Below are 13,179 nucleotides of genomic sequence, written 5' to 3' on the forward strand. Positions count from 1 at the left end.
TCCAAGTCATTTACTTATATCACAAACAGAAGACGTACCAGTACAGATCCCTGCAGAACACCACTAGTCACAAGCCTCCAACCTGAAAAATATCCTTCCACCACTACCCTCTATTTTCTATGGGTAAGCAAATCCAAGTCACCGTGGATCCCACGCATGTTAATCTTCTGGATGAGCTTACCATGAGGGGCCTTGTCGAAAGCCTTATGAATCAACATCCACTGCTCTCCCCTCATCAATCATCTTTGTCACCTCCTCAAAAAATTCAACCAAGTTAGCAAGAGACTACCTGTCCTGCACAAAGCCATGGAAAAGTGTGACGTCATGCATTTTGATAGGAAGAATAGAGGCATGGATTATTTAGTAAACAGGGAGAAAATTTCTGAAATCTGAAGTGCAAAGAGACTTGGGTGTTCGCGTCCAGAATTCTCTCAAGGTAAACTTGCTGGTGGAGTCTGTAGTTAGGAAGGCAAATGCAATGATGGCATTTATTTTGAGAGGGCTTGAATATAAAATCAGGGATGCACTTCTAAGGGTCTATGAGGCTCTGGTCAGGCCACATTTGGAGTTTTGTGCACAATTTTGGGCCCCATATCTCATGAAGCATGTACTGGCCCTGGACGGTATTCAGAGGAGGTTCATAAAAATGATTCTAGGAATTAAAAGCTTAACCTCAGAGGAACATTTGAGCACTCTAGGTCTATAATTGGTGGGAGTTTAGAAAAATTAGGGGGGAATCTAACTGAAACTTACAGAATACTGAATGGCCTGAACAGAGTGGATGCTGGGAAAACGTTTCCATTGGTAGGAGGGCATAGAACCCAAGGGCATAGCCTTAGAGTAAAGGGAAGACATTTTAGAACAGAGGTAAAGAGAAACCTCTTCAGCCAGAGAGAGGTAAATCTATGGAATTCACTGCCACAGAAGGTTGCGGAGGTCAGATGATTGAGTATATTTAAAACTGAGATAGATAGGTTCTTGATTGTGAAGTGGATCAAGGGTTACAGGGAGAAGGTGGGGGAATGGCGATGAGAAACTTATCAGGAATAGTGATGGGCTGAATGGCCTAACTTCTGCTCCCATGTCTTATGGTTTTATGGACTGTTCCTAAGTCTCTAGATTACTTAGTGTGGAAACAGGCCCTTCGGCCCAACAAGTCCACACCGACCCACCGAAGCGCAACCCACCCAGACCCATTACCCTACATTTACCCCTTCACCTAACACTATGGGCAATTTAGCATGGCCAATTCACCTAACCTGCACATTTTTGGATTGTGGGAGGAAACTGGAGCACCCGGAGGAAACCCACGCAGACGCGGGGAGAATGTGCAAACTCCACACAGAGTGTCGCCTGAGGTGGGAATTGAACCCGGGTCTCTGGCACTGTGAAGCAGCAGTGCTATCCACTGTGCCACCCACAGTTATGCCATGCTTTACCAAATGTGCGTAAATCCTATCCCTAAGAATTCTCTCCAATAGCTTCCCAACCACCAATGCCATTTGATGCCATTCAGGATAAAGCAGCCCAACATGATTGGCACCATAATCACAAGCATCCACTCCCCCCCATCACTGCAGCTCAGTAGCAGCAGTATGTACCATCTACAACATGTATTGCAGAAGTTCATCAAAGCTCCTTGGGCAGTACCTTCCAAACCCAAAACTAATTCTGTTAGAAAGACAGGAGCAGCAGATACATGGGAATACGAGCAAAGTCCTCTCCATCCTGACTTGGAAATAAAGGTCCTTTCAGTGGCACTGGGTCAGATCCAGGAACTCTATTCCTGACAACACTGTGGGTCTACCAACAGCACATGGACTGCAGCAGTTTGAATAGGTAATTTAGTACCAACGTTTCAAAGGCAACGAGGGGAGGAGCAAAAAACAATAACTCATCCAGCAATGTCTACATCCCATGACCACAATGAAAAAGTTGTTATGTGTTTAGCCCTACGTTGACACATCTGGTGATGCTCCTGCCATACTATCTTGCAATGAACATCAACATACTGGGTGCTTGCTGTCCCAATTCTTCTCCATTAACAATGATCTGCACTCCTGATGGGCACTGAGATATCAAAAAACTTGAATTTTTCTATATCGGTGAGTATTTTGTTGCTCCAGTTTGAAATAATGATTCTACCAGTACTTCTGGCTTTCAACAAAGTAGCTAGTTGTAAAGTAAACTGATAAACATCAGCCATTTATGATTTCATGTCCTGAAAGTGTAAAGGTTCACACACAATGAATTCCTTACAGGACAAAATGGATTTATATTCATGACTTTTCAAATGATCATTTACAGTATTTGTCAAACTGTTAAAAGGAAAGGTAGGAATGACCAGAAAGCAAGACTGTCAAGACAGATTGCTGTATTGTATCTTCTTCCAAACAGAAAGAACCACACTGAAAAATTACAAGGATCTGCCTAGTCAGCCAAGAAATGGCAGAGTGCAAGGAAAACCTGAATTTTCAAAAGGAATAAAAACTGCCATGAACTGACCGTCCTCAAAGGGTTGATTCATAACTTCTCAATTAACCTCAATTTCTGAAAGTGATTTTAAAATGACAGACTTTTAATATGAAGTGGGATGAAACTGATGCTTCTTCAGAGGCTTTTTGGAGATTGTGGGTTAGGTGAGAATGAGGTAAAAGAACAAAACACAAATTACCTGTGTGACTAAAAATTTGGTGACACGCTCTGGCAGTCGACTTTTCTCACTGGATAAAATCATTTCCAGCATGTCTCCATGAAGTTTTTCCATGACGACGAAGACTCTTTCAGGAGTTTCAAACATACACTCAAGATTTACAATTCCAGGATGATGAAGGTTCTAAGAATGAACAAGATGTTTTCTTAATTTTAAAAATAATCAGTGTAAAGAGTTATTCATCAAACAATTCATTCATCCAAATTAGATTTAATACAATTATGCTGCAACAGACATTAGCTTGACACCTTGGCACAGGCGGCACGGTGGCACAGTGGTTAGCACTGCTGCCTCACAGCGCCAGAGACCCGGGTTCAATTCCCGCCTCAGGCGACTGACTGTGTGGAGTTTGCACATTCTCCCCGTGGCTGCCCGGGTTTCCTCCGGGTGCTCCGGTTTCCTCCCACAGTCACAAAGATGTGCGGGTTAGGTGAATTGGCCATGCTAAATTGCCCGTAGTGTTAGGTTAAAAGGGGTAAATGTAGGGGTATGGGTGGTTTGCGCTTCGGCGGGTCGGTGTGGACTTGTTGGGCCGAAGAGCCTGTTTCCACACTGTAAAGTAATCTAATCTAAAGTAATCTAATCTAAAAAACCTTTGATGGCAATTGAAGAGGTCAGCATGGAATTACACTGTTTGTTCACACTGCTTCATTTAGGTCAAATATAACACTTCATGTGTGCTTGCATTGGGTACACATGAGCAATGGTGCACGACAGCCAGATCTAAAAGCATGGTGTAATGTTCTGTCCTGCTGATCTAATCGTCTCACCTCCCTCGTGGAACAATATCCCAGCATGACTCAGCATGGTTACAACAAGGAGGCAGAAAACTGGGGGAGGGAGGGAGAAGATAAGGCCTGTAGGTGTAGCGCACTGTCATAAGTGTGTTTGCCGACTAAGACATCTTACCACAGCAAGTAAGACGTGGGTTTGTGGCCACAACTAGTAATCTGGTCTCAGCTAGAAATGTGTTTTCCGACGGGGGCAGGATTGTGGGAGGTGAATGTTGGGCAGGAGGGGCGGTGATGGCAGGGATGGTGGGGAGGAGATGCACGTCATATAAACCTAGAACCAGTTCAACTGCTAGCTTATCTTGCACTGAGATAACTCAGAGAAAGACTTATAAAATTGAACAGTATAATCATTAAAACCTCAGTATAGACTTTCATTTTTCACGTCTATTCACTACATAGATTACTATACCAAATAGCAGTTCACTTGTAAAATGGTTATGCTTTCATGCACTCCATTTAAAATATGAGAAACAAAATCCATTGTAACAACATTGACTTTAGTGAAGGCTATCAAATTTGAAACCTTACAAAACCAAATGTGTTGCATTTTTCCAAATGTAACTTGTAAATAAAATGAAAAATATTTCCAGCTCATCCAATTAATGTTCTTCAGTGCTGGTGATCCAAAACATTTTCACACCCAGTTCAGGTATAGCTGAGTTGGACAAACAGCATAGCTTTCTTGTGCTGTCTCCAACATGCACTTTAGTCCAAACCTCAGAACCAAAAAAAAAATTATTTACATTCATATTTAGTCATATCCTTAGGACATCCTAGAGGGCTTCACAATCTGTGGCTTACATTGTGAAGTGTAGTCATTCTGTTGTTAAAATGCAGAGAAATGCTGCTGCCAATTTTGTATCCAAGTTCGCACAAGTAACAATGAGATAAACAATCTTTGTTTTGGTTGAATAGTGTTGGATGACGGGAAAATGTTTAACTTGAATCGAGACAGAAGAACAGACAGCACCTTGGTTTCATTATACCTGGAAAATCACACCTCCTGCACAAAAATACACTGACATTTCAACTTAGATTATACAGTCAAGTTCTGCAGTAGGACTTGAACTTCTGACCTCTGACAAAAGTGCTACCAAGTGAATCAAACATCCTTTACTTCAACACTGATGTCTCCGTATCCCAGAAGTTGTCTATACAGACTTCAGCAAAGCATTCAACAAGGTTGCACACGGTAGACTGGTTCGTAAGGTGAGATCACACGTTGCAGAGCTAGCCAATTGGATACAAAATTGACTTGAAGGTAGGAGACAGAGTGTGATGGTGGAGGATTTTTTTTTGGATTGGAGGCCTGTGACCAATGGTATGTCACAAGAATCAGTGCTGGGTCCACTGCATTTTGTCATTTACATAAATTATTTGAATGTGAATATTGGAGCTATGTTTAGTAAGTTTGCCGATGACACCAAAGGTGGTGGTGTACTGGACAGTGAAGATGATTATTTCAGAGTATAATAGGACCTTGATCAGATAGGCCAATGGGCCGAGGAGTGACAGATGGAGTTTAATTTAGATCAACACAAGATGTTGCATTTTGGTGAAGCAAACTAAAGCAGGACTTATACATTTAATAATAGGGCCCCGGGGAGTGTTGCCAAACAAAGAGACTAGGGGTGCAGGTGCATAGCTCCTTGAAAACAGAAGACAGGATGGTGAAAGCAACATTTGGCACGCTTACTGAGTATATGAGTTTGGATGTCATGTTGCAGCTGTACAGGACATTTTTGAGAGTCGTTTTTGGAATACTGGTCACTCTTCTGTCAGAAGGATGTTGTTAAATTTGCAAGTGTGCAGAAGAGATGCAAAAGGACATTGCCAGAACTGAAGCATTTGAGCTATAGGGAGAGGCTGAATAGGCTGGGCCTTTTTTCCCCTGGATCATCAGAGACCGAGGGGTGACTTTACCCCTCCGTGAGGGATGTACGGATGGTGTGAATAGCCAAGGTCTTTTCCCTAGGGTGCAGGAATCTAAAACTAGAGGACATAGGATTAAAGTGAGAGGAGATAGATTTTAAAAAGACTTGAGGGATAATTTTTTTAATGCAGAGGGTAGTGTGTATGTAGATTCAGCTGCCAGGGGAAGTGGTGAAGGTGGATATAATTGCAACATTTAAGAGGCATCTGGTATATGAACAGGAAGGGTTCTGAGGCATATGGGCCGAATGCTGACAAACGGGACTAGATCAGATTGAAATGTCTGGTTGGCATGATGAGTTGGACCAAAGAATCTGTTCTGTGCTGGATGACTCTAGGTATATCTTTTGATTGAAACAGACAATTTTATATCTATTATCATAATGTATATATAAAACCCAATGATGTAATGTATTACACTGTGTACTTTTGCCTGCTAGGAAATTAAGTGTGCCCAAACGGTTTTCAATTATGGCCGCTAAGAAAACAGATAATTTGCATTCCATTGATCTGAGTAAGGTTGCAAAGTCAGTGTTGTGAACTATTGAACTATCCAGGCAAAGGTGAGTTAAAAATAAAAATGGGTCTCAGCAAATGCTAAACTTCTTTGAAACTACTAAACCACTGAAACATTTCACAAAGCAGACATTTATCATTTATCACTGAATTTATCTCATTCAAAAGATTGCATCGTTTTTTGCTTTTCCTACCTGAAGGATGGCCACCTCATTGCGAAGCTGACTTTCTTGCTTTGTGGGAAATCTCATCTTGTCAATCACTTTGATTGCCATATCCCTTCCAGTCTTTCTGTGCTTTCCTATACATACAAAAGACAACACAATCCCTGTACTTATTAGACATTTTTCACTCCCCAGCCCAAAGTAAATTATGGTAGATGCGATTTATGGAAGCCATAAAAAGGTGTTTTCAGGATCATTAATTTCCCATATTGTCATTGCAAGGGATTGGAGAACTTGTTACATATGGAATGTCAGCTGGAACCCTATTTTCATTTCTCCACAACATGTGCTAAAGAACAAACATTCTATGACATTGCCTTGTTTTCATAAAATTACATAATACAGCTAATAAAGTTAAAAAAAATTAAGGGGAGGAACATTCACACAAAATTTATCATTGTAAATCATACTTGTAATATTCAACTTTTCCCAAGGTCTTTGAACTTAGATTTGATGACCAAGGAAAATGCATTCATAACATGGACAAACAATGGACTATTAACCTGAAAATCATTTCAACAATTGGCGATGGTAGGTGGTAAAAGCAAGAAAGATTCCTGGTCAACTATGCTATGCAAAGAATTTTGAAAATTCTACCATCACCATCCATAGCCCAAGTCTACAACATGCAAGTAAAAGTACACGTTACCACAGAAACTTGGATTCAAGTGAACTGCAACACACCACTACCACCCAACAACTTGAATTACATTCTTCATAAATCCATCAATTTATGACTGACTGAATTAACTTTGCAGTACCTTGTATTATTAAAAGACTGGGTTTTAATAATTTTAGAGCAAGAATTTGAATCTTATCATTGCCTTGTCTAAAACTGCTCATAAATATAGGTTTAAACTCTAACTCGGTGTACCCAATAGACATACAATTACAAACTGGAATTGGGTATTCTGTCATATTTCTGTTTTATTTGTATAACAACCTCCAATTTTGTATGATAGCCAAACTCTTTCTGAAGTTGATCTGTTATAATTACACATAGTTGTATTAGATATGTACACATCACTTGAGTTACTCTCATTTTTACTTCTTGTTCCTCTCTGTGGTGAGCTACTTGTCTTCTGTTTGCAATCCCTGAAAGCTTGTCAACAGGTATCAGCATGTGCAAAAGCGCTGACATTAATTAGCCAAATCACTGTCACGTCCAGCTCAGGGATGCTCTATTCTGATTTTCAAATTAAAAACAGAGGATAAAGGCTGGAAAAAATGGCCACCCTGAGGGCTGCTTGAATGCTTTTGTGGATTGGAACTACCTCCTGTCTCAAGAGGGAAGAAAATAACATTTTCAGACTATTGGAAATCAATGCCTTTTCCTGCAACCAATCAAAAAGATGTTACCCGATTAAATAGGTCACAGACACAGATTGTCTCAAATCCTCAGAGATGTCAAACCACAATACAAACAGTAGAATAAATCTGAAAACCACCACTTTATTTGGAAAAGACTTTGAGCTAGCGGAAAGTCAAATGGTGACACCATGTTTTCTTCATCTCCTTAAAAGATCAACAATAAACTGCAGTTATTTCTACAAAAAGCTATCAAACCATAAGTTTAGCCAATCTGAAAACCAGATTTAGAAAAAGCAATGTTATATTAACTGCCAGCGAAGGTAACTTTTTCCAGTTTAAAGTTCACATGAAAGCCAAACTCCTAGCTAGTTGACTACAAGAAACTTCACAACCTGCTGTGAATCATTCACTTTACAGACCTGCCAAATGGGAGACTGGGAGATCATAAATCAGAATAAGATTTTATATACAACTGCTTGTGCAACCCCATGTTAGAGAAAAATTACCATTTAGAAACAGCGCTTAAAGTGTTGGCGCTACAATCGTGTTACAGCCAACATGTTTAAAACCTTCATGCTGTAGAAATAGCATCTCCAATTCATTAATTGTGCTACAGTGAATTCACGTTGACAAAACATACATTATAACAGAACAACCTATCGTACATTCACATCACCTGTATATGGCTTTTGTGTACGTGTGAATGTATGTGAGATCAAGTGTGTAAGACATGTTTAATTTGGGATAAGAGTGCAAGGATAAATAAACTCATGTTTAAACTCTCAAAAAGTTTGCTAATTAATGACTGCACTGGGACACACACAGAGAAGTAAGAAAAGGTACACCTTTGTCCAAAACAATGACCCAGTGCAGTAAGAGAACATACAAATTCTATCTGTGATACCACTAAAAACTCTGATACAGATATCAAAATAATTCCTCAATGCATGTAGGCTTGTCAGATCTGGGAGCTATTTCCATTCCAAACACAGAATGTCTGCCATAGTGATCTCGTGGACTTGGTCCTTGTTCAACTCTTACAAATAAATAAGAACAGTATGTAATAGTTTCAGTTTCATGGATAAAAACAGAAGCAGGAAAGTAGTAAACAAAACCATTGTAGTTAAGGTTTAACTTGGGCTGCTCTTGCATTCATAAGCTGACATGGCAACAGTTGAAAATGCATACATTACTCCTGTACTTGGGCAAATCATTGTTGAATTGACTGTTTTAAACAAATGCTTTTGTAAACAAGACAAAAATATTGACTGCTTAGATCAGGAATGTGACTTACCACCGTAAACTATTCCGAACTGCCCTGAACCCAGCACCTCATCAGCAAAGATTTGGTACACAGAACTGATATCCTGCAACAAAGATTGAAGATCAAAGTTGAAGTAAAATGTAATGTGCAAAAAATTTGTGATCATATGTCCTTTCTGGTAGGTTTTTATTCTGTCCATGAACTGTTCACACATTGATGCATGATTTGTGGTTTCTCCCAACAATCAAATGCATCAGTCTCAGGGGATAGAAATGCTATAAATTCAAAGATCTACAGCAATAATTTTATCATAGTTGGGATGAAGTCCATGTAGCTTCTTGTGATTACTAAATGGGAAGCTGTAGTCAAGAGCATGGATCTTATAATATTCAAACTGGGACTTTATAGGGATCACTATGTTGAAAATGTGTGCTGGAAAGTCAGTTTGGATCAGAAAAAACAAATATGTTGACTCCAAATTACTCATCAGTAGTGATCAAGTTATGGTTAAGCATTAGGAAACCGGTGCCTTACCTCTGTGCTTTACACACAGCCTCATTTAAAAACAAGTCAAATACTATTAGAATCATACTTTTGGAACCCAAGTTCACTTTATAATATAGATCCTTTCACATAAGACTCTTGCTTTAATCCCTTTTCGATAAATAGTAATTGTTTTATTTACAGGGTAAGTGTTTGGCTGCTGCAACAAAGCACTTCCAACTGAGCCAAGCTGCTACACTGGATAAAATAAATGGAAATTGAACTGAACAGATAGTATCAGATCAAATACAAGGAAATGTACTGAACTGTAATGTAAATGTACATTGTATGGCACAATGCAAGCAAACATAGATGTCACATACAAGTCATGAACTACTTTATAGTGAAGCATACTCAATATGGTGAGTACACTCTCCATACCAGAAATTTCCTTGAAAGTAGCTCCAAAGGCAAAAAGCAAAATTAATGGGTCTTTACTGAAATATATGTAGCTTTCAGAACAAAATTGATGAATTATTGGCACAAATAAAGGTTAATGGGTTTGAGTTTAAAAGCCATTACACAGACATGGTTACAGGAGATCAGAGCTAGGAACTAAGTACTCAGTGTTATGTGACTGCTCAAAAAGACAGGTAGGAAAGGAAAGGCAGTGAAGTAGCTTTGTTAGTACAAGATGGATAAATACAGTAGTAGGAAATGATCTTGGATCAAATTATGTAGAGGAAAAAGTGAGGACTGCAGATGCTGGAGATCAGAGCTGAAAAATATGTTGCTGAAAAAGCGCAGCAGGTCAGGCAGCATCCAAGGAGCAGGAGAATCGACTTTTTGGGCATAAGCCCTTCTTCAGGAATGAGGAAGGTGTGCCAAGCAGGCTAAGATAAAAGGTAGGGAGGAGGGACTTAGGGGAGGGGCGTTGGGAATGCGATAGGTGGAAGGAGGTTAAGGTGAGGGTGATAGGCCGGAGAGGTCGGGAAGATGATTGCAGGTCAAGAAGGCGGTGCTGAGTCCGAGGGTTGGGACTGAGAAAAGGTGGGGGGAATGAGGAAGCTGGAGAAATCTGCATTCATCCCTTGTGGTTGGAGGGTTCCTAGGCGGAAGATGAGGCGCTCTTCCTCCAGGCGTCATGTTGCCATGGTCTGGCAATGGAGGAGGCCAAGGACCTGCATTTCCTTGGCGGAGTGGGAGGGGGAGTTAAAGTGTTCAGCCACGGGGTGGTTGGTGCGGGTGTCCCAGAGGTGTTCTCTGAAACGTTCTGCAAATAGGTGGCCTGTCTCCCCAATATAGAGGAGGCCACATCGGGTGCAGCGGATGCAGTAAATGATGTGTGTGGAGGTGCAGGTGAATTTATGACGGATATGGAAGGATCCCTCGAGGCCTTGGAGGGAAGTGAGGGGGGAGGTGTGGGGGCAAGTTTTGCATTTCTTGCAGTTTCAGGGGAAGGTGCCAGGAGTGGAGGTTGGGTTGGTGGGTGGTGTGGACCTGACGAGGGTGTCGTAGAGGGAGTGGTCTTTACGGAACGCTGATAGGGGAGGGGAGGGAAATATATCCTTGGTGGTGGGGTCTGTTTGGAGGTGGCGGAAATGACGAAGGATGATACGATGTATCTGGAGGTTGGTGGGGTGGTAGGTGAGGACCAGTGGGGTTCTGTCCTGGTGGTGATTGGAGGGGCGGGTTCAAGTAGAAACCATATGAGTGGAAGTATGAAATAACAAGATGTTGACAACTCTGATTAGAGTAATCAATAGGCCCCTAACAGTAGCTGTTGTGTAGGACACAAAATACATCAGGAGATGATAATAGCATGTTAAAAAAGTACACCAATCAGGGGTGATTTTAATCTTCAAGTAGATTGGAAAACTCAAATTGGCAAAAGTAGCCGTGAGGACGAATGGGTACAGTATAATCGGGAAATATGTTGTGGACACAACCAGGGATCAGGCTTTTTTGGATCTGGAAATGCTTAATGAGGCAGGAATAAAAAAGATATCAGAGTAAGAGATTCCAGGGAAACAGTGACCATAACATGGCAGAATTTATCATTCAGTTTAAAAGTGAGACACTTGGGTCAGAAGCAACTGTGCTAAACTTTAATAAGGGCAATTATGTAGGCATAAGGGAAGAGTTGGCTGGAGTGGACTGGGAAAGGAGTTCAATAAAAATGATGTTTGCAAAATAATGACAGATATCGAAGAAAATAGATTTTGACTCAAAGCAAAGATATATCCTAGTGGCAAAGGAGGATTCTAGGAAGGGAATAAACCAAACAAGGTATCAAAGTGGAAGAAAGAAAACCTAAAATGTGGCAAAGATAAGTAGCGAACCAGAAGACTAGGAACATCGTAAAAGCTAATGAAAAATGATCAAAAGACAATTAAGAGAGGAAAAGCAAACTATGAAGACAAACTAGCAATTAGTATAAAACAGACAGTAAGAGATCCTTTAAAAATATGAGAAGGGAGAGAGAGGCCAAGGTGAACATAGGTACCTTAGAGAGTGAGACTGGGAAAATAATAATGGGGAAACAGGAAATGGAAGAGGCGTTAAACAGATCGTTTTCATCAGACAACATGGTAGAGAATATTACTAGCATTCCAAAAATACAAAATAATCAAGGGCTGAGGTGAGGGTGGGGAGGAAGTAAATATAAACTATTAGGGAGAAAGTACTAGTGAAACTAACAGGACTGAAGGCTGTTAAGTCCCCTGGAATTAATGGATTTCATCCTAGGATTTTAAAAGAAGCAGCTACAGAGATAGTGGATGCACTGGTTATAATCTTCCAAGAATCTAGAGATTCAAGGAAAGTCCAAGAGGATTAGAAACTAGCCAATATAACACTATTATTCAAAAAGAGAGGGAGACAAAAACAGGTAACAATAGACTAGTTAGCTTGACATCTGCTATTGGAAAATGCTGGAACCTATTATAAAAGATTTAAGAGGACAGTATTTAGAAATACTTAATAAAATCATGATGTGAAGGTGCCAGTGTTGAACTGGGGTGGACAAAGTTAAAAATAAAATCACACAACACCAGATTATAGTCCAACAGGTTTTAATTTGAAAGTAATAAAATCAAGTAGAGTTAGCATGGCTTCATGAAGTGAAAACTGTATCTGATAAATTTATCACATTTGTTTTGAGGCAATAACAAGCAGGTTAAAGTGGATAAGTACTTTGAGGTTTCAAAACTGGAATTGGAGAAAGTACCACACATAAGACTACTTAATCAGATAAGAACCCATGTTATTGGGGTGGGGGGGCAGTATATTAGCATTGTTGGAGGACTGGCTAAGGGATTCAAAGACAAAAAGTTGAGATAAAGGGGGCATTTTTAGGAATGAAACCTGTAACTCGCAGAGTGCCACAAGGATCAATGCTGAGGCCAGTATTATATATTATTATAGTATATTAGTATATATATTAAAGACTTGGATGACAGAAGTGAATGTATTACCACGAAGTTTGCAGATGAAACAAACATAAGTGGGCAGGCAAATACTAAGGATGACACAAAGATCTGCAGAGGGACGTAGACAGGTCAAATGAGGGGGCAAAAAATTGGCAGATGGAATATAACGAGGGAAAATTTAAGATAATTTAAGGTATAAAGAATAGAAGAGTTATATATTTTTTATAAATGGAAAGATTGCAGAAAGTGTCAGCACAGAAGCATGAGGGCTCCTACTGCATAAATTACAAAAAGCTAACTTCCAAGTTCAACAGATAATTAAGAAGGCAAATGGAACGTTAGCCTTTCTTTCAAAGGGAATGGAGTATAAAAATAGGGAGGCTTTGCAAAAACAATACAAGGCACTGGTCAGACCAGAATACTGTGAACTATTTTTGTTCCCATATCTGATGAAAGATACACTGGCATTGGAGATAGTCCAGAGAATGTTCACTAGGTTGAACTCTGTATA

At 40.1% G+C, this 13,179-nt stretch overlaps 1 protein-coding gene across 8 annotated transcripts in view; it reads right to left on the reverse strand.

Annotated features, from left to right (window-relative positions):
- Window positions 1–13,179, reverse strand: part of LOC122552683 (serine/threonine-protein kinase D3) — a 436,133-nt gene that overhangs the window by 23,123 nt on the left and 399,831 nt on the right. For all 8 annotated transcript variants that reach the window (XM_087991221.1, XM_087991223.1, XM_043695537.2 and 5 more), the window contains 3 exons: window positions 8,785–8,857; window positions 6,150–6,256; window positions 2,675–2,836 (listed from right to left, as the gene is read on the reverse strand). In XM_087991221.1, the coding sequence (XP_087847347.1) occupies window positions 2,675–2,836; window positions 6,150–6,256; window positions 8,785–8,857 (342 nt within the window). The remainder of the gene's footprint in view (window positions 1–2,674; window positions 2,837–6,149; window positions 6,257–8,784; window positions 8,858–13,179) is intronic.

This window comes from Chiloscyllium plagiosum, unplaced genomic scaffold (genome assembly GCF_037043375.1).
Source record: "Chiloscyllium plagiosum isolate Xiang-an unplaced genomic scaffold, Cpla_swu_hap1 HiC_scaffold_10, whole genome shotgun sequence".
Taxonomy (NCBI): Eukaryota; Metazoa; Chordata; class Chondrichthyes; order Orectolobiformes; family Hemiscylliidae; genus Chiloscyllium; species Chiloscyllium plagiosum.